The 24,892-nt window shown below is 53.0% G+C and overlaps 2 protein-coding genes across 3 annotated transcripts in view; both read left to right on the top strand.

Annotated features, from left to right (window-relative positions):
- Positions 1–3,352, top strand: part of STIP1 (stress induced phosphoprotein 1) — a 6,948-nt gene extending 3,596 nt beyond the window's left edge. Inside the window, exons 5-8 of the mRNA XM_017516931.1 lie at positions 1,696–1,732; positions 1,945–2,048; positions 2,269–2,441; positions 2,864–3,352. Of these exons, the coding sequence (XP_017372420.1) occupies positions 1,696–1,732; positions 1,945–2,048; positions 2,269–2,441; positions 2,864–2,936 (387 nt within the window). The 3' untranslated portion in view covers positions 2,937–3,352. The remainder of the gene's footprint in view (positions 1–1,695; positions 1,733–1,944; positions 2,049–2,268; positions 2,442–2,863) is intronic.
- Positions 3,353–5,445: 2,093 nt separating this feature from the next.
- FERMT3 (fermitin family member 3) overlaps positions 5,446–24,892 on the top strand; it is a 21,197-nt gene continuing 1,750 nt past the window's right edge. The window contains exons 1-13 of one of the 2 annotated variants that reach the window (XM_017516927.2): positions 5,446–6,187; positions 6,708–6,881; positions 9,867–10,100; positions 10,292–10,411; positions 10,512–10,680; positions 10,883–10,985; positions 22,297–22,404; positions 22,570–22,704; positions 22,786–22,835; positions 22,938–23,062; positions 23,237–23,343; positions 23,461–23,694; positions 24,035–24,159. In XM_017516927.2, the coding sequence (XP_017372416.1) occupies positions 6,722–6,881; positions 9,867–10,100; positions 10,292–10,411; positions 10,512–10,680; positions 10,883–10,985; positions 22,297–22,404; positions 22,570–22,704; positions 22,786–22,835; positions 22,938–23,062; positions 23,237–23,343; positions 23,461–23,694; positions 24,035–24,159 (1,670 nt within the window). In that variant the 5' untranslated portion in view covers positions 5,446–6,187; positions 6,708–6,721. Of the gene's footprint in view, positions 6,188–6,707; positions 6,882–7,368; positions 7,759–9,866; positions 10,101–10,291; positions 10,412–10,511; positions 10,681–10,882; positions 10,986–22,296; positions 22,405–22,569; positions 22,705–22,785; positions 22,836–22,937; positions 23,063–23,236; positions 23,344–23,460; positions 23,695–24,034; positions 24,160–24,892 lie in introns of those variants that run through there. The other variant, XM_017516928.2, reaches the window with a different exon arrangement.

Below are 24,892 nucleotides of genomic sequence, written 5' to 3'. Positions count from 1 at the left end.
AAGAGGTATGTCAAAAACATCAATTTGTGATGCAAAGACTAGCAGGTTGTCAGTCACCTGGGAGGTGGGCAGTACTTCCCTAGTCATGAAAGCGTGGAAGAAGAATGAATGGGATTTCTGCTGCTCTGCTGACTTCTTGGTGGAAGGGTTAGAATTAGGCCCAGGCGTGCTCAGTGTGCTGCATCATGTTCTTTTCTTCATAATTTCTTACTTGGAAGATGTTTCAAAAAGAAGAATACGTAGTGAATTCCTGAGGTCAGGAGTTCAACACCAGCCTGGCCAACATGATGAAACTCCATCTCTACTTAAAAACAAACAAACTTCCACCTTTGTTTGACAATTAAATATTGACCTGTTATTGTTGAACCGTTTGTGAAAGAATTGTATGCATTTGGCACTTAGAATGAGACATCCAAGTCTCATGCACACATTGCCTGAAAAGACTCCCTGTCCAGTGCAGCACTGTCAGCACAGGTGACCTCACCTGTACCAAGGCCTAATGCCATCTGCTGTCTTTCCATCCATACTCAGATTTGCCCACTTGTCCAAAAATATGTTTTGAAACTCTGGGGTTAATTTAATTTTATTTTTTTGAAATGGAATTAGTTTGTGGTCGCCCAGGCTGGAGTGTAATGGCATGATTTTGGCTCACTGCAACCTCTGCCTCCCGGGTTCAAGGGATTCTCCTGCCTCAGCCTCTCAAGTAGCTGGGATTATTGTAGGTGCAGCCAGTAGCCCAACAAAAAAAATTTTTTTTAAGTAGAGATGGGGTTTCATCATGTTGGCCAGGTTGGTGTTGAACTCCTGACCTCAGGTGATCCACCTGCCTTAGCCTCCCAAAGTGCTGGAATTACAGGTGTGAGCCACCGCGCCTCGCCTTGTTTTGTTTCTTTTTTGTTTTTGTTTTTATTTGTTTCTTTTAGACGGGATTTCATTCTTGTTGCCCAGGCTGGTGTACAATGGCATGATCTGAACTCACTGAAACTTCTACCTCCTGGATTCAAGCAATTCTCCTGCCTCTACCTCCCAAATAGCTAGGATTACAGTCATGTACCACCACGGACAGCTAATTTTTTTAAAATATTTTTAGGCCAGGCATGGTGGCTCACGCCTGTAATCCCAGCATTTTGGTAGGCCGAGGTGGGTGGATCACCTGAGGTCAAGAGTTCGAGACTGGCCTAGCCAACATGGTGAAACCCCATCTCTATTTTTAAAATAAATAAATTAAATATAAATATAGATAGATAGATATTTTTTTTTTTTTTTTTGGTAGAGACGGGTTTTTCCATGTTGGTCAGGCTGGTGTCAGACTCCCGACCTCAGCCTCCCAAAGTGCTGGGATTACAGGCGTGAGCCATCGTGCCTGGCCTGTTTTGTTTTTTAACCAGCAGTGCTTTTGGATTCAAAAGCTCTCAGAACCAACGCCCATACATTTTATCTAGTTGTCATGTACTCGTCAGTTTCTCAAACTGGAATTGTTCCCCCCTTGCGTGTATTTCCATAACATCAACCTCTTGCAGAGTCTGGGCCGTTTGTCTTGTGTGGGATGTTCCATCATCTGGAGTTGTCTTTCCTGATGTGTCACCTCTGTGTGGTGCTTGGTCAGGCTTGAGTTGGAATTCCGCATGCTCGAGCTGCCTGTAGTGAGCTCGTCCAAGGGAATGAGCCTAATTTCTTTTTGCCGCTTCCTCCTAGGACTGTGAGGAATGTATCCAGCTGGAGCCGACCTTTAGTAAGTGCCTTTTTGCTGCCTGTCCCCTGTTTCTAGCCTAAAGATGAGAGAAGGAAAGGGCAAGTCCTTTGTCTACCTGTGTGTCCTTGGGACCTGTAGCATTTAGGACCCAGCATCAGCAGGCGTGAACAGTGTTGGTGTGCAGGTGAAGAGGTGCAGGGAGCAGCCTTGGACGCTACTTGTGCATAACGTGCCACCTCTCCTGCTTGTAGTCAAGGGTTATACCCGGAAAGCCGCTGCCCTGGAAGCGATGAAGGACTACACCAAAGCCATGGATGTGTACCAGAAGGCACTCGACCTGGACTCCAGCTGTAAGGTGGGGCTGCTTCTGGCCTCCAGGGGTCTCCTTCTGCCTCTTTTTCTGCCGGGTCTTTTCCGTGTTCAGTCCCTGGTATCTTCCCTGTCGCCTCCATTTCTCTGGGGTTGTCTCTTACTTGCTGTCTATCCCCTTGTCAGTTACCTGTTATCTTGGGCCTGCTGAAGTAGTGAGCCGGGTGGTGGTCACACTCTTCCCTTTTGTTTCCTCTGGACTGCAGGAGGCGGCAGATGGCTACCAGCGCTGTATGATGGCGCAGTACAACCGGCATGATAGCCCCGAAGATGTGAAGCGACGAGCCATGGCCGACCCCGAGGTGCAGCAGATCATGAGTGACCCAGCCATGCGCCTTATCCTGGAACAGATGCAGAAGGACCCCCAGGCACTCAGCGAGTACGTAGAGTCAGCGAGGCAGCTTTGCCAGACATGAGGAACAAAAGCAGGCAGATGGGAGTGCACGCAGCTGGGAGGGCTATGCTCGGTCTGTGAGGAAGAGGAATTGTATCATTCCTCCCAAGCCTATGGAGATTGGCAGCGGGTGGTAAGCTGGAAGGGCTTTGTTTGTTAGTTGTGATAGCTTAAGCAATCATTTGGAAAGGCCCATTGAGCTGAGAGAAAGGTCTTGGCTGGAAGCTGTGGTGTGGGCTTGGAGTTGGACTGGCAAGTTCTGCAAGGTGGAGCAGGCCTCTGTGGTCTGCGCGCCTGGCCTCGCCAAGACTCCTCCCTGCTGGGGCCTTCTGTGAACAGGGGTTGAATTGGAGCCTGCTCTGAGAGCAAGGTTGTCTCATTTCATATAACTGCCTCTTCCTCCGTAGACACTTAAAGAATCCTGTAATAGCACAGAAGATCCAGAAGCTGATGGATGTGGGTCTGATTGCAATTCGGTGATGACTTGTTCATCCCCCCTTCCCTTCGCCCTCATGTGGAAAGAGGAGCTGGGACCGCGGCGAGCAGCACGGAGCGGAAGGGAGAGCAGGGGGAAAGAAGGCCTCATCTCTATATTTATACATAACCCCAGGAAGACACAGAGATTTGTATTGGCACTGTTCGTGCCGCCGCTGCCTCTGGGCCTTCCCAGCACACGCATGGTCTCTTCACCGCTGCCCTCGAGTTCCGTGTCTCCTTCCCCTGCCCCTAGTCGCTGTCTCGGCTGCTCTCCCATAGTTGGTTATTTTTTATTTGGGGCAGTGGGCATGTATGGGGAGGGAAGGGGCTTCTTCCCAGCCTCAGGTCCCAGCTGTCTCATGTTTATTCCACGTCCCCTTCTCCAATAAAACAAGCCAGTTGGGCGTGGTTATATGTTGCTTTGGCCTTGAGTGATTTTTTTTTTTAACTGAAAGTTGGTCCGGCAGGGGCTGCTCCTGGAACCTGAGCTTGTTCTCTCTGAGGTGGGCCTAGGAGGAGTCTGGTGCTTGGCAGAGCTCCCTGGCTTTGCTGAGAGGGTTGCCAGGTGGCGCTGTTGCTCAGCAGCTGGAAGGGAATCTGAAAGCCTCCCCATCCCAAGTGGTACCAATGAGAGGCTCAGATAAGCTTTGGGGTAACTCTAGTGCTATGAATTCACGTTACAATCTCAGAGAAACTGGCTAGATCCAGAGCTCAGTGGGCCCAACCCAGGAATCAGGGTTCTTTTTTTTGGGGGGGAGACATAGTCTTACTCTGTTGCCCTGGCTGGAGTGCAGTGGCAAGATGTCTGCTCACTGCAACCTCCGCCTCCCGTGTTCAGGTGATTCTCCGGCCTCAGCCTCCTGAGTAGCTGGGACTATAGGTGCATGCCACCAAGCCCAGCTAATTTTTTTTTATTTTTAGTGGAGACGGGGTTTCACTGTATTAGCCAGGATGGTCTCGATCTCCAGACCTCATGATCCACCGCCTCAGCCTCCTAAAGTTCTGGGATTACAGGCGTAAGCCACTTTGCCTGGCCAGAATCAGGGTTCTAATGTGAGATGCTGAGACTTCTGGGGAGAGGCAGCTCTGCCGTCAGCTGCTGTTAGATGTAGGAGTTGTGTCATGGATTTATTTTTTGGTTTTGGTTTTGGTTTTGTTATTTGAGATTGAGTTTCAGGCGGGAGTGCAGGGAGCCGGCACTATCTGAGCTCACTGCAACCTCCACTTCCTGGTTTCAAGCGATTCTCCTGCCTCAGCCTCCCCAGTAGCTGGGATTACAGGTGCCCGGTACCACACCCAGCTAATTATTCTAGTAAGACAGTGTTTCGCTATATTGACCAGGCTAGTCTCAAACTCCTGACCTCAAGTGATCCACCTGCCTCAACCTCTCAAATCCTCATGCTGGGATTACAGGCATGAGCCACCGTGCCTTGCTGGGTGATAGTTTTAAAGAACACACAGGCCGGGCGCGGTGGCTCACGCCTGTAATCCCAGCACTTTGGGAGGCCGAGGCAGGTGGATCACGAGGTCAAGAGATCGAGACCATCCTGGTCAACAAGGTGAAACCCAGTCTCTACTAAAAATACAAAAAATTAGCTGGGCATGGTGGCGCGTGCCTGTAGTCCCAGCTACTCAGGAGGCTGAGGCAGGAGAATTGCTTCAACCCAGGAGGCGGACGTTGCAGTGAGCCGAGATCGCGCCATTGCACTCCAGCCTGGGTAACAAGAGTGAAACTCTTGTCTCAAAAAAACAAAACAAAAAAAAACGCACAGCTTGGTGGGTCACCTGAGGTCAGGAGTTCAAGACCAGTCTGACCAACATGGAAAAACTCTGTCCCTACTAAAAATATAAAATTAGCCGGGCATGGTGGCACTTGCTTGTAATCCCAGCTACTTGGGAGGCTGAGGCAGGAGAATCACTTGAAGCTGGGAGGCAGAGGTTGTGGTGAGCCGAAATCACACCATTGCACTCCAGCCTGGACAACAGAGTGAAACTCTGTCTCAAAAAGAAGAATGCACAGCTCTCACCTGAGAACTTAGGGTGCTAAGCTTTAATTAGACTTTTCCATGGTTGCAACAAACTGCGTTTTCTAAAGCTCTCTTCCTGGACTGGGCAGGCTTCTTGGGCAGGAGTGAAACTTCCTCATTTGCTCCAAGAGTGCTGCTTTCTGGGCTAGGAAGGCGCTGAGGCTAGCAGCTGGCTGGACTTCCTGCTGCTGGTTCCGTCAGCTGACTTTTCCCCTGGGAATCCCCAGCAGGCCCCCTTCCCCATCTGGGTGGCCCCAGTCAGGCAGTCCCCACTCAACAGGACTCTGCCACCCCCAGACCTGCCCACCTTCTGTGCTCCAACCCCCAGTGTGTTCCCTGGGAAGGCTGTCATCCTGTGCAGAGCTGGTGGCAGACATAGCCTTGGTCTACTGGAGCCCACATCCTAGGGCAGGTGATGGGCAGGAGGGTGATAGACCACCAGAGACCCCTGAGGCGACATCTAAGCACTGATGTGATGGGAGTGAGCCTCTGGGTACTGGGGGAGGCGCATCCAGGAGGAGCACAGTGGAGGTGTCGCATTTGGAGCTGGAGGCCCTGAGGGCCCGGGAGGTTGCAGATGGTCAGGGCTAAGTTCCATTCACTCGGTCACCTGGCAGGTCTGAGTTCATGAGTTTGGAAGTAGCCCAATGTGGAGCTAGGAAAAACTGCAAAATGGACTTGTTTCCCTTTGCAGGGGGAGCCTTGAGGGATCCTTGGTTGACAGGGACAGCCAGGCTGGAGCTGATTAGACTTGTGAGTCCCAAATAACCTGGATCCACTCTGCCAGCTCCTGGGCTCTCCCTCTGGCAGCCCAGTGATGTTTTAAAGCCTGAGGTCCCCACCTCATGACAGGCTGGGGATGGGAGATGCTTACCACAAAGGCGGACCTAGCCCTGAATGCAAACGGGGGGCGAGGGGGAGCTTGTTGAGTTTCACTGAGCTTCCCTCCAATGAGGCAGGGGACGTTTTCATGGTTTTGAGTAGTTAAGCTCCGCTCCTCTGTGCTCTCTGGGGACAAAGGTGGGGGCCCCTGGAGCCCTCTGCGGGCTGGCAGCGTGCTTCCTGCACCCAGCGCCAGCCCGCCCTGGGGAGGGGCTGAGCCCGCCCTGCTGATAAAGCAGAGAGGCAAGGGCTGCCCTGAAGGAAGCTCCAAAGAGAAAGGAGGGCAGGGAGCCCACGGCCCGCAGGGGAGTACTGGAGACCCGCCTGCAGCCCTTGCCAGGAAAGGTAAGCTCGGGCCTCACTGGGACCCCAGGCCCTTCTCTTCCTCGACCTCCGGTAGCCTCTGCCCAGCCTGCCTGTCACCACGAGGCAGCCTGAACTTTCCACCTCCCCAAGAGGCTTTGGCTGGTTTGTCATGTTGGCATCTGAGCTGTGGGCCAGGATTGAAACTACTTCCTGGCCTGGGTACAAAGTCATGGCCAGAGTGGGCAGCTGCCCTTGTGGGTCTGGGGTGAGCTGTGGGCTGGGGAAGCCACCCCTGGGCCATGCCAAACTCTGGCATCGAGCAGGGTGGTCCTGAGTGAGTCCCTTCTTACCCAGCCTCAGTCTTGCCACCTATAGGATGGGAGTGGTTTGGACTCCATGGTCTCTGAGGGCCCTTTCAGCTCAAGCACCAGCGCTGATGAGAGGGTGTGAGGATACCACTGCGTGCTGGCCTGGGGCTCGCTCCCCCCTCCTTCCTGGGTGTGTCCAGGGCACCACGGAGCTCCTCTGCCCACCTTGCCTCCTTTCCCGCTCTCTGTAGAAGCAGCCGAAGCCATGGCGGGGATGAAGACCGCCTCCGGGGACTACATCGACTCTTCCTGGGAGCTGCAGGTGTTTGTGGGAGAGGAGGACCCGGAGGCCGAGTCGGTCACCCTGCGGGTCACCGGGGAGTCACACATCGGTGGGGTGCTCCTGAAGATCGTGGAGAAGATCAGTGAGTGTCCACTGCCCTCCTTCGGCCCCCGGCACCATGGGTGGCCGCCATGGGCGTCTCCGGGCACTTCCGGGCCATCCCTGCTGTGTGGCTCTTGATAATGGTGTCACGGTGACTCAGGCATTAGCTTAATCATTTGGTTCCAAAAAAGACATTTCCCCAACTTCCTCTCCCTCCCACCCTACTCCCTCCCTCCCTTCTGCTCCAGCTGGTCTGCTAAGGATCAGACTCAGCCATGATCCCCCATTCTGCCACCTCTAGGGGCAGAAGGGGTAGTCTTGCCTGGGATGAGGCTGAAGCCACATTGCTCAGCTCTGAGGGGGTCTAGGTGGCCTAGGGGCCTGCTCCCACACTCCCTCCCCCTGGCGGAAGCTCTCAGCAGGCTGGTGAGGGGCCCAGCCTGGGTGTGGAGGCCCTGCCCCCACAGGAAGTTACGGCAGAGCAGCCTGTGGTATCAGTGGAGGGCCCACAGGGCCAGTGACTCGGGGGCTCCTCATCTTCCTTCCCTGCTGGGGGTTGGGGCTGCCCCTTCCTGGGAGGGCAGCAGGAAGACCCTGATAGAGCAGAAGCCAGGCCCACCATAGTGCGGGGCAAGAACCTGGGCCTGGGCTGCCGGCTGCGGGGTATGATGCGGGGGAGGCTTCCTCAGACCCCACCAGGCCACCACGTGCCGCTCAGGAGGTCAGTCTGACTATGGAGAGGACAGGGCCCAGGACGGCCCGGCCACAAGGCTGAGGCCTGGAGCAGCTGTGAGAGCAGAAGTGGGGAACAGAGAGGGTGGGGAAGACCTGGGCGGCCCCGGGGCACGGCACAAGGGTAATGAGGAGACCTAACCTGGAGTCAGACCCCGCTGCTCTACCTGCTGCTGGCACCCAGGGTGAGTTCCTTTAGCTCCGTGTCCCCTGTGGTGGGGATACTGTCACTCCTAAGTGCATCAGCTCTGTCTACTGATGCTCAGCCTGGCTGCCCCGGGCCAGTCCCTGGCTTCCCCGAGCACCAGCGGGTGAGGCTGACCCTTGGAGGCTGCGTGCCGGCTGCCACACAGAGGGAGCTGTCATGGGGGCCTGGAGCCCTAAGAGGGGGCTGCCCCAAGCCCAGGATGGGGATACCCCCAGGAGAAGTCATGTGGTGGCCTCATCAGGGAGGCCGAGGTGGGGTGCTGGGACGTGGAGTGCTGTGAATTAGGGCTCTCAGCTGGTGAGGACGCCTGGACCATGACCAGAAATGAGGCTGGATGGTGCCTGGCCAGCTCTGCACAGCCCTGAAGGCCTCCAGGAGGGGTCTAGACTCTTCTGGAGGGGAAGGTGGCCACTGAACGGTTCTCAGCAGGAGACCGTCCTGCTAAGGTCAGCAGCGAGGCAGAGGGCTGGAGGCTGTGGAGCCCTGAGGAGGCTGTGGTCCTGGTCAGAGACCCCAGGGCCTCCTAAAGGCTGGGCAGGGAGGGCGGAGAGGAGGGTGGATTTTGGAGGTAGGATTGACACTGGTTACATGTGGCAGCTAGGAAAGGGAGATGCCCAGGCCTCTGGCGAGAGTCCTCGTCCCCCAGCTCTGAGTTCCCTGGCATGGGGAGCTGGTGAGGAGGGCACCTCTTTGCAGAGTCTGAGCTGAGCACCAAAAGCTGGCACCAGGAGTCATGGCGCTTACAGTCCCAGTGTCAGGCACTTGGCCAGGGGAACAGACGTTTCTGAAGGGAGGAAGCCAGTGGACAGGCCCCTCAGCCGATGGCACATGGGTTTCTGGCTGGGGTCCCTGGGCAGGGTCTGGACCAGGGGCCACATATGGGGCTGGCGGCAGAAAATGGCAACGGAAGCCACAGAATCGGGAGACTCAGTCAAGGGGCATGGCTGAGACAGGAGCAGAGGGTCCAGCCCGAACCTGGGGAAAGGACAAGATAAGGGGCAGGTCAGGAGAGGGGCCAGAGAGGACAGAAGAGCAAGGAGCTAGGTGAAGGGGAAGCGGCGGCACACAGCCAGGGCCCAGCCGGGGCGCCCAGGAGGGAGAGCCAGTCCTGGGAGGGGAGGCGTGGGAGGATGGGCGCTTCTCTTGGTTTGGCAGCAGTGGCGATGCCTGGAGTGTGTGGGGGGGATGGGGGATGGAGTTGGGGACGTTGAGGCGGGTGGCATGCAGCAGGAGTCAGAAACTTTCTGGAGGACCCGGGAGGAACTCAGGAAGCAGGGCTTTGCAAACTCTCGAGGACTGTGTGCCCAGGGCAGCTTCTGGGCAGCCTTTTTTGAGTGTGCCCTCCCTCTGGGTCCTGCTCCCAGAGGGAGGAGGTGGGGAGACCTGTGCCTTCCATTACTATGTGCCCAGTTCCTAGCTGGCTGACAAGGGACATGCGCACATCTCTAACTCAATGCTCACTTGTGGATAGTCATGTGTGTGCACGAGTTTGCCACAAACTCTGCACCCACCATGTGGCAGGTACTGTTCCATGTCCCAGTTTGAAGATGATTATTATATCTGACAAGCAGGGAAACTGAGGCCCAGAGAGGTTAGTGGCTTGTCCAAGGTCACACAATAGTACCTATAAATATTGAGTGCCCACTGCTCTAGGCCAGGCACAGATCCAGGCCCTGAGGACACACAGCAGCCAGACAGATGTAGTCTCTGCCTCTGGGAGCTCCCCAGAGTGCAAGACAGAGGCCATTAAACCGTGTATTATGGGGGAACAGAGGAGGCGCCATGTGGAGGGAGCCCAGTGGGCTGGACTGCAAGAGATGGGGTGCTAAGATTGGGGTTCCCAGATTCTGGGTTGGAGAGCTCCCTGGGAAGAGAAGCCAAGCCTAGAAGGCCAATCAGGGCAGCCTTCAGAGAGCGCTGCTGCCGTTACCATGGGGTAGACCCCGGGCCCGCGCAGGCTGTCCAACTCTTGGCTTAGGTGGGCCAGGGCCATGGTCACACCAGGCCTCTGCATCCTGGGGTTGTGCTGGGTGTTGGGGCAGCAGGGAGGAAGGCTGGACCCAGATGCACCCCCGTGTCGCGCAGATCGCAAGCAGGACTGGTCAGACCATGCCATTTGGTGGGAACAGAAGAGACAGTGGCTACTGCAGACCCACTGGACACTGGACAAGTATGGGATCCTGGCGGATGCCCGCCTCTTCTTCGGGCCCCAGCACCGGCCTGTCATCCTTCGGCTGCCCAACCGCCGCGCACTGCGCCTCCGCGCCAGCTTCTCCCAGCCCCTCTTCCAGGCCGTGGCTGCCATCTGCCGCCTCATCAGTGAGTTGCCTGGCTGGTCCCCCCGGCCCACAAGGGTGATGCCGAGAGGCAGATCCCCCCGTTTCCAGGCCCAGCTCTTGTCGCATTGTCCTTGCTGTCTGGGTTATCACCCTGGGCTGTGACCCATCCCAAGGTGAGGCGGGGAGGCCACAGCAGGACCTTGTCCCTACTGAGGCCCTAGTTCCCCTCAGGCATCCGGCACCCCGAGGAGCTGTCCCTGCTTCGAGCTCCCGAGAAGAAGGAGAAGAAGAAGAAAGACAAGGAGCCGGAGGAAGAGGTCTATGATTTGAGCAAGGTCGTCCTTGCTGGGGGTGAGTGTAGCTGGGGGTGATCCTGGGGGCAGAGGCGGGGCCAGCCCATGAGTCCCAGCCCTGGGGTACAGGCCTGGTTGACCCCCAACCTGCACTCCAGGCGTGGCACCTGCACTGTTCAGGGGAATGCCAGCTCACTTCTCAGACAGTGCCCAGACTGAGGCCTGCTACCACATGCTGAGCCGGCCCCAGCCGCCACCTGACCCCCTCCTGCTCCAGCGCCTGCCACGGCCCAGCTCCCTGTCCGACAAGACCCAGCTCCACAGCAGGTGCGCCGAGGAGCCACACCCCCTGTGTCAGGGGCCCCCCCACCCAGGATCCACCCCTGCCCTGTGTCCGTGCTCACTCCAAATCTATGCATCGTTTCCTGGCCTTTCCTCTGTGTGTGCTTGTTCCCCCAGCCCAGCCCCCCTCCCCCAGCCCAGGGCCGTACCTGGCGCAGCCCTGACTGCTGACTCTGCCGTGGCCCAGGTGGCTGGATTCGTCTCGGTGTCTCATGCAGCAGGGTGTCAAGGCGGGGGACGTGCTCTGGCTGCGCTTCAAGTACTACAGCTTCTTCGACTTGGATCCCAAGGTGGGCCAGGGCAGGGAGAAGGCAGGCCTCGGGTCCATGAGACGCGGAGACCTAGGGCCTGGGGTCTGGAGTCTGGGATGTTAGTGACTTGTAGTGGCTTGTCCGTCTGCCCATTTGTCCATCTACACGTTTGTGTACTGACCCCACAAACACGCACTGAGACTATCTACTCACCTCAGCATCAGCCCCGGTGCTGGACGCTGGGCAGATGCTGAAGCAGGTGAAGACCAGTCAGTCTCAGTGCCTGTTTCTTAGGGAGCTGTGGGGAGGAAGCTGAGACCCACAGATCCTCGCAGACAGTGGGGGATGCCCCTGGGAAGTCTGGGGCTCATGTGGGAAAGGCCAGGCCTGGGAACTCTGGGAAGACTTCCTGGAGAGGGCAGCATTTGGCACTGTAGGACCTAGGGTGCGTGAGGAAGGAAGCTTTGCAGGGCAGCCCTGGTGTGCCCTGTCGCCTCTTCTTCCCTTCCTCCATTGGCAGCCAACATGCTCCATGCAGAGTGCTCCATGCAATGTGTTTCACGTGCATCTGAGAAACTGCCCAGGAGCTCACAGGCTGCTGTCTCGACCTGCCGGCCCCGCTTCTCTGCCCTGTGTCTCCGCAATACATCGTGGTTGTCTGAATGCTTGCTCCGCAGAATCCCACTTCCTGCTTCCCAGCTTTCTCTGGGTGCTGCTCCACTCCCTCGCACTCCTCGGCCACAGCTATTCTGTATCTTTTGTCACCATCCATACTTGAGAAGCGCACCTGCTGAGGTGGCCACGCCTCCAGGCTGTCTGTCCCCTGGCCCTGTCCCACCCGCTTCTTACTTGACCACTTGTGACATAGTCACCACCCTGACCACTCCTCTGGAATATCTTCCTCCCAAAGGCTTGGGTCCACTTTCGTGGGGGGTGGCCTCTCCCAGGCCGCTCTGCTGGACTCCGTGGCCTCTTGGTGTCGGCGCGCCCCAGGCTCTGCCCCGGCCTCTGCTCTCTCCCTCCTTGTCTCAGTCATCTCCAGTTTCATGGATTTCAACACCGTCCACACTCTGTCTCCCAGCTGATGATCTCCAGCTCAGATGGCTCTCCCCTAAGCTTTATTTATTTATATATTTATTTACTTTTATTTTTGAGACAGAGTCTTGCTCTATCGCCCAGACTAGAGTGCAGTAGCGTGATCCCAGCTCACTGCAGCCTGGACTTCTCAGGCTCAAGCGACCCTCCAGCTTTGGCTCCCTGAGTAGCTGGGACTGTAGGCGTGCACTATAGCTGCCTAATTTTTTTTTAATCTCCAACGTTTATTTGAAGTTCAGGGGTACATGTGCAGGATGTGCACGTTTGATACACAGGGAACTGTGTGCTATGGTGGTTTGCTGCACATATCAACCCATCACCTAGGTATTAAGTACAGCATCCATTAGCTATTCTTCCTGATGCTCTCCCTCCCACACCACTGGTCCCCTTAATTATTGTACTTTTCGTAGAAATGGGGTTTGACTATGTTGCCCAGGCTAGTCTCCAGCTCTTGGGCTCACGTAATCTTCCCATTCTGATCTCTCAAATATAGATTTTTAGCTGTGTCTTTTTATTCTAGTGTTTCCTTCTCTATGACATATTTCCACTTCTTGGTTTTGCTGTTTCACACATATCTATTGACTTTGTAAGAAAGTTGAAGATTTCGCTGTCTTACATTTTCTTCCTGCCCACACAATACACACATTGCCTTGCATCTTTCTAAGTGAGTAGTGTCTATAGTCTTTGGTTAGAACTGATATGATATGGCTGTAAATAGTAACACATATAAATAGCGTTCCTAGTTAAGCCACAGAGTAACTATGATTATTTTTCCTTTTTTGCTCAAACGTTTTTGAAGTTCATAATTGCATAATTGCCTTTTTTTTTTTTTTTTTTTTTTTTGAGACGGAGTCTTGCTGCGTTGCCCAGGCTGGAGTACAATGGCTCAATCTCAGCTCACTGGAACCTCTGCCTCTCAGGTTCAAGTGATTCTCCTGCCTCAGCCTCCCAAGTAGCTGGGATTACAGACATGTGCCCGGCTATTTTTTTGAATATAGTAGAGACGAGGTTTCACAAGGTTGGTCAGGCTGGTCTTGAACCCCTGACCTCAGGTGATCCACCCTCCTCAGCCTCCCAAAATGCTGGGATTACAGGCATGAGCCACCACGCCCAGGCATAATTCATATATATTTTTTACTTATTTTTCTATTCATTGTTTGCCCACAATTACAAGAAAGACTCAGGCTATCTGGACACTCTGTTTGACTGTAGCTTACCACTGGAGGGGCTCCACAGTGATCAGGCAGGATGCTCCTTCACCAAGTTCAAATGATCCTTCAACACTATACCCAACCGTAACAATTCCTTTCAAATGGTCAATCACATTAGGATATTAATCTGTGTTATTTCTTTCTCAGAGTCATGGATTTCTTGTACTCCAGAGCCACTTCTTGAATGTTGTTCTTGGACTTTCCTTCACTGTTTTCCTGGGAATTCCTACACTGGGCCTCATTTCCTGGCCCACTGTGTTCCCCTTTAACTTCCTTCTTTGATGGGACTCATACATCAATAGCTTCCTCTCAAAGGGTGCATGAGACATAAATATTCTGAAATCCTGTGTCTCTGAAAAGGTCACTGTTCACACATGATAGTTTGGCTGGGTATAGAATTCTAAGTTGACGTTTTCCTGCAAAAGTCTGAAGCTATCTTTCCACTGTCTTCCAGTTTCCAGTGTTGTTGTTGTCTGGTGCCACCTGTATTTTTAATCCTTCATATCTGACCCTTTTGTTTTTTCTTGGAGGGGGAGTGAAGATACTGGAAGCTTTTAGAATCTTTTTTTTTTTTTTATCCCCTGGTGTTCCAAAAATCTCTGAACATATGTCATGGGTATGGATCTTTCTTTATTCATTGACCTGTATTCTTGCTGGGCTTTTTCAAATCTGAAACTACACTTGGGTCATTTAAATCTGGAAAAATGCCCTATACACTCTCTTTAATAGTTTCTGGCCTGGCGTGGTGGCTCAAGACTGTAATCCTAGCACTTTGGGAGGGTGAAGTGAGGGGTTCAACTGAGCCCAGGAGTTTGAGACCAGCCTGGACAACATGGCAAAAGCCTGCATCTACAAAAAAATTTTTTTCAAGACAGAGTCTTGCTCTGTCCACCCAGGCTGGAGTGCAGTGGTGTGATCTTGGCTCACTGCAACCTCCATCTCTTGGGTTCAAGAAATTCTGTGCCTCAGCCTCCTGAGTAGGTGGGATTACAGGTGCCCACCACCACACCCAGCTAATTTTTGTATTTTTAGTAAAGACAGGTTTCACTGTGTTGCCCAGGCTGGTCTCAAACTCTTGAGCTCAGGCAATCCACCCACCTCAGCCTCCCAAAGTGCTAGGATTACAGGCATGAGCCACTGCGCCTGGCTCAGTTCTTTTTCTTTCTGTGTTCTACTCTCTGGAGAATTCTTCAACTTATCCTCTAAAATATCTATTGAATTTTTATTTTCTGTAACTACATATTTAAGTTCCAAGAGTTACTGTTTTTGGAGTGTTCCTTTATAGGGCATTTTTTTGTTGCTGTTATTTTTGAGACAGCATTTTACTCTTGTTGCTCAGGCTGGAGTGCAATGGCATGATCTCGGCTCACTGCAATCTCCACCTCCTGAGTTCAAGCGATTCTCCTGGCTCAGCCTCCCACAAAGCTGGAATTACAGGTGCCCGCCACCACCATGCCCAGCTAACATATATATATTTTTTGTATTATGAGTAGAGATGGGGTTTCACCATGTTGGCCAGGCTGATCTCAAACTCCTGACCTTAGGTGATCCACCCCACTCAGCCTCCCAAAGTGCTGGGATTACAGGCTTGAGCTACCATGCCTGGCCATAGGGCTTTCTTTTCAAGTGTAACAAATCTTTAGAAAAATGCACAAATATAATTAAAATATCAAGCAACAGAACTTTACTGGGCCCCAGAAGCCCCCTTACACTCCTTCCAGGCGATAGTTCCCACAGGAAGTAACCACTAACTTTGCTTCCAACACCTTAGATTAGTTCTGTCTGTGAAATTTACATAATGGAGACATTATGTAACAGTCTGGATGGACTGTTATGTCCATCATTTACATTATGTCTGTGAAATTTACATTCTACTGTTGTTGCGCAATTTCCAGATTGGGGCTGTTATGAATAGAGATGCTATGAACATTCCAGTCTATGTATTTTGGTGAACATGTTTATACCCTGTAGCATAGGGCATGCATGAGTTTAACTGTGGTAGATACGATTACACAGCTTTTCAAAGTGATTGCACCAGGCCAGGTGTGGAGGCTCATGCCTGTAATCCCAGCACTTTGAGAGGCTGAGGTGAGCAGATCACTTGAGTCCAGGAGTTTGAGACCAGCGTAGCCAACACAGTGAAACCCCTTCTCTACTAAAAATACAAAAAATTACCCAGGCGTGGTAGTGGACACCTGTAGTCCCAGCTATTCAGGAGGCTAAGACAGGAGAATGAATCACTTGAACCCAGGAGGCAGAGGTTGCAGTGAACCAAGATCATGCCACTGTACTCCAGCCTGGGTGACAGAGCAAGACTCCGTCTCAAAAAAACAAAAACAACTCAGTGATTGCACCAGTTTACACTCCCACCAGCAATGCATGAGCGTTTCAGTTCCACAGCTCACCAGCGCTTGGTATTTTCTGTTTTTCCATTGTGGCCATTCAGATAGGTGTGTAATGGTATCTCATAATTTTGTTTAAACAGTTTCATTGAGGTAGATCTTATATACCATAAAAATCACCCATCGTAAGCATTCAGCTTATTTTTAATAAACATGTATGCTTGTGCAACCATCACCACCATCCAGTTTTAGAACATTTCCACTGCCCCAGACAACCACTGATTATACGATGCCCATTTGCAGTCGCTTCTCCTCCCACGCTCAACCCCGACCACCACTGCTCTTCATGTGGCTTTAATTTACATTTCCCTGATGACTATTAAAATTGAGTCCCTTTTCATATGGCTATTAGCCACCTGGGTATCCTGCTTTGTGAGGTTTCTGTTCAAATACTTTGACAATTGTCATATCGAGTCGTTTGTCTTGTTCTTATTGACGTGTAGGAGTTCTTTATATATTCTGAATATGAGCACTTTGTCAGATAAATACATTGTGAATATATTTTCCCCCTCTGTGCTTTGCCTTTTAATTCTCTGGTTTCTTTTGATAAAAAGCAGCTCTTAATTTTAATAGAACCAAATTTATATTTTTATCTTTCTGTTTTTATTTTTAGAGATGGGGTCTCCCTCTGTCTTCCAGACTAGAGTGCAGTGGTGCGGTCATAGCTCACTGTGACCTTGTACTCCTGGGCTCAAGCAATCTTCCTGCCTTAGCTTCCTGAGTAGCTGGGATACAGGCATGTGCCACCAAGCCTGGCTAATTAAAACAAAAAAAATTTTTTTTTTAAGACGGAGTCTCACTCTGTCACCCAGGCTGGAGTGCAATGGTGTGATATTGGCTCACTGCAACCTCTGTTTCCCGGGTTCAAGTGATTTCCTGCCTCAGCCTCCTGAGTAGCTGGGATTACATGGTGCACACCACCATGCCCACCAGATGTTTTGTATTTTTACTTAAGACAGGGTTTCACCATGTTCGTCAGGCTGGTCTTGAACTCCCAGCCTCATGATCCGCCTGCCCTGGCCTCCCAAAGTGCTGGGATTACAGGCGTGAGCCACTGTGCCTGGCCTAATTTAAAATTTTTTTTTTTTTTTTGGAGACGGAGTTTCACTCTTGTTACCCAGGCTGGAGTGCAATGGCGCGATCTCGGCTCACCGCAACCTCTGCCTCCCGGGTTCAGGCAATTCTCCTGCCTCAGCCTCCTGAGTCGCTGGGATTACAGGCACGCGCCACCATGCCCAGCTAATTTTTTTGTATTTTTAGTAGAGACGGGGTTTCACCATGTTGACCAGGATGGTCTCGATCTCTTGACCTCGTGATCCACCCGCCTCGGCCTCCCACAGTGCTGGGATTACAGGCTTGAGCCACCGTGCCTGGCCCCTAAAAATTTTTTAGAGATGGAGTCTTGCTACATTGCCCAGATTGGTCTCAAACTCATGGTCTCAGGTGATTCTCCTGCTTTGGCTTCCTGAGTACTTGGGATTTTTTTTTATGTGTATGATTAACACATTTTGTGTCCTGTTTAAGAAATCTTTCGACCAGGCACGGTGGCTCACACCTGTAATCCCAGCACTTTGGGAGACCAAAGCGGGTGGATCACAAGGTCAGGAGTTCAAGACCAGCCTGGCCAAGATGGTGAAACCCTGTCTCTACTAAAAACACAAAATCTAGCTGGATGTGGTGGCAGGTGCCTGTAATCTCAGCTATTTGGAAGGCTGAGGCAGGAGAATCGCTTGAACCTGGGAAGCAGAGGTTGCAGTAAGCTGAGATCGCACCATTGCTCTCCAGCCTGGGCAACAAAAGTGAAATTCCATCTCAAAAGAAAAAAGAAAAATCTTTCTTGGCTTCTTGGCCTGGCGCAGTGGCTCATGCCTATAATCCCAGCACTTTGGGAGGCTGAGGTGGGCGGATCAGGACTCCTGAGGTCAGGAGTTCGAGACCAGTCTGACCAACATGAGGTGAAACCTCATCTCTACTAACTACAAAAAATTAGCCAGGTGTGGTGGTGATGCCCTTTAATCCCAGCTACTTGGGAGGCTGAGGCATGAGAATTGCTTGAATCTGGGAGGCGGAGGTTGCAGTGACCTGAAATTGTACCATTGCCCTCCAGCCTGGGCAACAAGAGTGAAAACTCCATCTTGGAAAAAAAAAAAAAAGGAAGAAAGAAATCTTTCCGAGCAAGTGTAGTGGCTCATGCTTGTAATCCCAACACTTTGGGAGGCCAAGGCAGGAGGATGGCTTGAGGCCAGGAGTTCAAGACAAGCCTGGGCAACACAGAGAGACCCCTTCTCTAATTAAAAAAACAAAAAACATCAAGGAATCTTTCCTACTTCAGGAGATGTAGCCCCGTGTTTTCTCTAAAGGCTTTATTGTTTTTGGTTTTTTGAAACAGTTTCACTCTTGTTGCTCAGGCTGGAGTGCAGTGACGATCTCGGCTCACCTCACCCTCCACCTCCTGGGTTCGAGCTGTTGTCCTGCCACAGCCTCCCGAGTAGCATTCCAGGCATGCACCACCACACCCAGCTAATTTTGTAGTTTTAGTAGAGATGGGGTATCTCCATGTTGATCAGGCTGGTCTCAACCTCCCGACTTCATGTGATCTGCCCGCCTTGACCTCCCAAAATGTTGGGATTACAAGCGTGAGCCACTGCACCCCGCCTATTGTTTTAACTTTCATATTTAGTTAAGCAGTTCATCTGGAATTGGTATTTGTGTGTGGTATCAGGTAGGAATCCAAATACTCTTTTTTTTTTTTTTTAACACATCAATACCCAGTTGCCTCAGTGCTGTCTATCGAAGAAGCGCCTGTCCCTGGGAAGTATGGCATCACCTTTGTCCTGGGTCCTGTGAACATAGGTGCATGGGTCTCTGGCTGGGTCTTCAGTTCCTCTGCACTGATTTGTTTCTCTCTGCCGTTGCCACACATTCTTAGTTACTATCACTTTATAGTTACAGTCCTTTATTTTATTTTTTATTATTTGTATTTATTTATTTATTTATTTATTTATTTCCTTTATTTATTTATTTATTTATTTTTTGAGACAGAGTCTCGTTTTGTGTCCTGGGCGGGAGTGCAATGGCACGATCTCAGCTCACTGCAACCTTTGCCTCCTGGGTTCAAGAGATTCTCCTGTTTCACCCTCCCACGTAGCTGGAACGACAGGAACCCGCCACCACAGACAGCTAATTTTTGTATTTTTAATAGAGACAAGACCTGAAGTGATCTGCCTGCGTTGGTCTCCCAAAGTGCTGGGATTACAGGCATGAGCCACTGAGCCCAGCTATATTCCTTTGACAAAGAACATTCTGGGGTCGGGCGCAGTGGCTCACGCCTGTAATCCCAGCACTTTGGGAGCCCAAGCCTGGCGGATCACAAGGTCAGGAGTTTGAGACTAGCCTGGTCAACATGGTGAAACCCCGTCTCTACTAAAAATACAAAACTTAGCCAGGCGTGGTAACACATGCCTGTAATCCTAGCTACTCAGGAGGCTGAGGCAGGAGAATTGCTTGAACCCGGGAGGCGGAGGTTGCAGTGAGCAGAGATCATCTCACTGCACTCCAGCTTGGGCAACAGAGCAAGACTGTCTCAGGAAAAAAAAAAATCTGATTTTGTTTTATGAGTGTAGTGCTTTATCTCTGTAAGAATTTTTTTTTTTTTTTTTTTTTTTTTTTTTTGAGATGGAGTTTTGCTCTTGTTGCCCAGGTGGGAGTGCAATGGCGTGACCGGGGCTCACTGCAACCTCCACCCCCCAGGTTCAAGCAATACTCCTGCCTCAGCCTCCTGAGTAGCTAGGATCACAGGCATGCAACACCATGCCTGGCTAATTTTTGCATTTTTAGTAGAGAGGTTTTCGCCATGTTGGCCAGGCAGGTTTCCAGTTCCTGACCTCAGGTGATCCACCTGCTTCAGCCTCCTAAAGTGCTAGGATTATAGGAGCTACCATGCCCGGCCTAATTTTTGTATTTTTAGTAGAGACAGGATTTCACCATGTTGGCCAGGCTGGTCTCAAACTCCTGACTTTGCAACTGCCCATCTTGGCCTCCCACGGGCATGAGCCACCACACCCAGCCTCTATAAGGATTTTCATTCGAGTTTGAAGTTCTCTTCTGCGCCCTGCCTGGCCTTCATTTCCTCCAAGCTGTTTTATTCTTGTTGTCTTGGTCTCTGTGGTTCACTCTTGCAGCCCTTCTTAAATGTGGGGCCGGGTGCAGTGGCGCGTGCCTGTAGTCCCAGCTACTCGGGAGGCTAAGGTGGGAGGATCGCTTGAGCCCAGGAGTTCTGGGCTGTAGTGCACTGTGCCGATCGGGTATTCACACTAAGTTCGGCATCAATATGGTGATCTCCCGGGAGCAGGGGACCACCAGGTTACCTAAGGAGGGGTGAACCAGCCCAGGTCGGAAACGGAGCAGGTCAAAACTCCCGTGCTGATCAGCAGTGGGATCCCGCCTGTGAATAGCCACTGCACTCCAGCCTGGGCGACATAGTGAGACCCCATCTCTTTAAAAAAAAAAAAATGTGGATAGTCCCTGCCTGTCCATTCATGTTTAGAAGTGAAGCTCTAAGAAAACAATTGGAGACGCTATGTGTGTGAGTGGGGCTTGGTGTCTTGGTTCCCCTGGAGGTGATGGGGCTGGGCTACCAGTCTTTGTCAGATATTTCTCTGGTCGGCTCAACCTCTCAGTGGCAACCCCACTGATCTTTCAACTGGAGACAGAAGGCTCCCTGCCAATGTCTTGGGGTGACATGTGGGAAAGGGTGGTGTCTCACTCTTCGGAATGCCAGCTTTCTTTATCCATTTTCAACATAGCGCACCTTTATCCTGTCCAGTTGTGCCCAGTGTCTCCAGAGAGTGGGTCCCCGGCTTCTGCCAGGTGCCTGCTTGCTGTCGCTTGGCTGCAGGGAGCTGGGGAGGGACTTGCTTTTTTCATGTATGTTCTCCAGTCCTCTCTTCAGCTCACCCTTGCCTCTCATCCAGAGGTCCGCCATGCAAACTGGATGCCTCTGTTCAGCTCTCCATTCTTATCTTTTTTTTGTTGTTGTTTTTTTTTGTTTTTTGAGATGTAGTTTTGCTCTTGTTGCCCAGGCTGGAGTGCAATGGCGCGATCTCAGCTCACCGCAACCTCCACCTCCCGGGTTCAGGCAATTCTCCTGCCTCAGCCTCCCAAGTAGCTGGGACTCCAGGCACGCGCTATCATGCCCAGCTAATTTTTGTATTTTTAGTAGAGACGGGGTTTCACCATGTTGACCAGGATGGTCTCAATCTCTTGACTTTATGATCCGCCTGCCTCAGCCTCCCAAAGTGCTAGGACTACAGGTGTGAGCCACTGCACCTGGCCTTTTTTTTTTTTTTTTTTTTTTTTTTTTTTTTAATTCTTCTGCCCCAGTCTCCTGAGTAGCTGGGACTACAGGCGTGCATCGCCATACCTGGCTAATTTTTGTATTTTTAGTAGAGACGGGGTTTCACCACATTGGCCAGGCTGGTCTCAAATTGCTGACTTCAGGTAATGCACGTGCCTTGGCCTCCCAAAGTGCTGGGATTACAGGCAGGAGCCACCACACCCAGCCGATCTCTATTTTTCAAGTCTCATTGGTGGATTTACCAGACATTTACCAGGCGGTAGAAGGGAAAGGCATGAGGCCCCAGCTCTCTCTGCATATCCCACTTCCCAGCTATAGTTTGCTCTCCATCTTCCAGATTGTTTTCTTCTTCTTTCTTTTGGAGACAAGTTCTCACTCTATCCCCCAAGCTGGGGTGCAGTGGTGCAGTCCCAGCTCACTGCAGCCTCAACCTCCCTGGCTCAGGTGATTCTCCCACCTCAGCCTCCCGAGTACCTGGGACTACAGGCGTGCGCCACCTCACATGGCTAATTTTTTGTATTATGAATAGAGATGGGGTTTCACCATGTTGCCCAGGCTGGTCTGAAACTCCTGGGCTTCTATCCGCCTGCCTTGATCTCCCAAAGTGCTGGGATTACAGATGAAACCCACCGTGCCTGGCCTCTCCTTCCTCCTTTTGGGTTTATCTTCCTATGTCTTTGCTATCAATTTTGGCTGGGTTTCAGCAGGAGTGTTGGTCTTCTGTGGGTAACTAGGATCCCCCCTTGGAGCCTCTGCCCTCCCTGTCCCTTTTCTCTGGAATCCTCTTCCTTCACTCTTCACTTTAAAGACCTATTGTCATCCTTCCTGTCTCTACTCAGCTTGTCGCCTCCTCAGGGAAGCCTTCCCTGACTGCTTCACCGTGTTCCATTCTCTCATCTCCTTTGAACTTGGGGTGCCCTAGACTGAAGGCTGGTGTGAACTTCCCTGTGGAACCCGTTTCTTTGATAGTGTTTATTGCAGCCTTGAATTACTTGACATTGATTGGTTTACTTGGTCTCCCCTGCACCCAGGGAAGCATGCTGGCACACAGTAAACATCTGCACAGCCGAGCAAAGGTTTAGAGGGAAAATGGGTGCAGGCCTGGGCGGCAGGGGCTGGCAGGCTGTAAGGGAGGGGTGGGGATCTGCGGCTCATGTCTGGTCACTGAACGAACCTGCCTCAGCAAGGAGGGCAGGGCAGAGGGCCAAAGGCTGGCAGGGGCTGGGTGCCGGGCGTCCAGGGCAGCTGGCATCTGACCAGCCCAGCCTCCCCTCCCGCTGCTCCAGACAGACCCTGTGCGGCTGACACAGCTGTATGAGCAGGCCCGGTGGGACCTGCTGCTGGAAGAGATTGACTGCACGGAGGAGGAGATGATGGTGTTTGCCGCCCTGCAGGTACCAGGCAGGCCTGGGGGTGTGGGAATGGCTGGGAGGTGGGTTAATCCCAGGGCAGGAAGGGCCTTCCCAAGTGGGGGCTACCTCCAGGGAAGCCCGGCCTGGGGGCACTGCTACGGGACCCGGCTGCCAGACTCAGCCCTCCCTGGCTTCATGCCCACCTAGTACCACATCAACAAGCTGTCCCAGAGCGGGGAGGTGGGGGAGCCAGCTGGCACAGACCCAGGGCTGGACGACTTGGATGCGGCACTGAGCAACCTGGAGGTGAAGCTGGAGGGGTCGGCGCCCACAGACGTGCTGGTAAGGAGGGGCTCGGGGTGGGGACTGGGCAGGGTCATGTGTGAGGCCCCGGGTGCCCCTCTGACTCTGTTCCTCCCATAGGACAGCCTCACCACCATCCCAGAGCTCAAGGACCATCTCCGAATCTTCCGGTGAGTTGGAGGCCAGAGTAGGTAGCCCTGCTGGAGGGCCCAGTCTGCCTATGGAGGGAGGGGGCCAGGAGGTCTTTCACAAACCTCCTGTATCCCACAAAGGCCCCGGAAGCTGACCCTGAAGGGCTACCGCCAGCACTGGGTGGTGTTCAAGGAGACCACACTGTCGTACTACAAGAACCAGGACGAGGCCCCGGGTGACCCCATCCAGCAGCTCAACCTCAAAGGTGAGTGTACCAGGGCAGGGGCGGATGCGGTCCCTACCTGTCCGCTGGTTTCCTCCTGGAGACTGGGGAAGATACCCTCCGTCCTGAGGTTATGCTGTGGAACTGGCATGTACTCCACGACCTCAAGTGGCGCTGCCCCTCCCAACCTCCTAGGCCACCCCTCTCTCCCTCCAGGCTGTGAGGTGGTCCCTGATGTTAACGTCTCTGGCCAGAAGTTCTGCATTAAACTCCTAGTGCCCTCTCCTGAGGGCATGAGCGAGATCTACCTGCGATGCCAGGATGTGAGTGAGGGCCGGGCCGTAGCTGGGGCACGGGCAGCGGCTGAGGGGCATCAAGGACGGGGCAGGGGCCAGGGTCAGGGCTTGGCTAGCGCTGTCCCCCTCACCCTTCCCACCCAGGAGCAGCAGTATGCCCATTGGATGGCCGGCTGCCGCCTGGCCTCCAAGGGCCGAACCATGGCCGACAGTAGCTATGCCAGCGAGGTGCAGGCCATCCTGGCCTTCCTCAGTCTGCAGCGCACGGGCGGCGGGGGCCTGGGCAACCACCCCCAGGGCCCTGATGCCTCTGCCGAGGGCCTCAACCCCTACGGCCTGGTGGCCCCCCGTTTCCAGCGAAAGTTTAAGGCCAAGCAGGTACCAGAGGGAGTCAGGGTGGGAATGAACAGTGTTTACCCGGACACCCCTGATCCCCTGGGTCTCCACAAAGCCTTCCTTGGGAAATCCATGTGCTCACTGGGCTTCTCCCACTGCATCCCTGAGGCTTCGTGGCTGGTCCCCCCTCTGGGAGGAGTCACGGTCCAGGTGGCCCTGTCCAACTCATGCCTGGCACAGTGCAAATCTGCACCTTGGCGGCCCCACCTGGGCACTGCCATTCCCAGGCTCACAGGCTGTCACCCTGACAGGGAGGTGGGGGCTTGGTGACTTTGGGAGAGGGAAATAGTGCCTTCAGCTCGTCACCAGTATGGTCCCGCAGCTCACCCCACGGATCCTGGAAGCCCACCAGAATGTGGCCCAGCTGTCACTGGCAGAGGCCCAGCTTCGCTTCATCCAGGCCTGGCAGTCCTTGCCCGACTTTGGCATCTCCTACGTCATGGTCAGGTATGGTCCCTGACCGAGCCCCTGCTGAGCACCGCCTCTGCCCTCATCTGCCATCTGGCTGCTGTGTGCGCACATCCCGAGTGGGGTCTGGACAGGCACCCTGAAGACTCCCTTCCCTTGTTGTTTGTAGGCAGGACTTACTGAGGGCCCATGTGTGCCCCTCATGCTGCCCCTCCACAACAAACATAAGAGACAAAACTCATGCTGGGTGCGGGGCTCACACCTGTAATCTCAGCACTTTGGGAGGCCGAGGCAGGAGGATTGCTAGAGCCCAGGAGTTTGACACCAGCCTGGGCAACATAGAAAGACCCCTGTCTCTACAAAAAATTGTAAAAAATTAGCTGGGCGTGGTGGTGGGCACCTGTAGTCCCAGCTACTTGGGAGGCTGAGGTGGGAGGATCTCTTGAGCCTGGGAGGTCGAAGCTGCAGTGGGCTGTGATTACATCACTGCACTCAAGCATGGGTAACAGAGCAAGACTCTGTCTCAGAAATTGGCCAGGCACAGTGGCACACATCTGTAATCCCAGCACTTTGGGAGGCTGAGGCAGGTGGATCACCTGAGGTCAGGAGTTCGAGACCAGCCTGGCCAATGTGGCGAAACTCTGTCTTTACTAAAAATACAAAAATTAGCTCAGGGAGGCCGGGCGCGGTGGCTCAAGCCTGTAATCCCAGCACTGTGGGAGGCCAAGGCGGGTGGATCACGAGGTCAAGAGATTGAGACCATCCTGGTCAA

Source organism: Cebus imitator, unplaced genomic scaffold (assembly GCF_001604975.1).
Source record: "Cebus imitator isolate Cc_AM_T3 unplaced genomic scaffold, Cebus_imitator-1.0 Scaffold609, whole genome shotgun sequence".
NCBI lineage: Eukaryota > Metazoa > Chordata > Mammalia > Primates > Cebidae > Cebus > Cebus imitator.
Note: the sequence above shows the minus strand (reverse complement) of the source record. Positions and strands in the feature narration are given on the sequence as shown.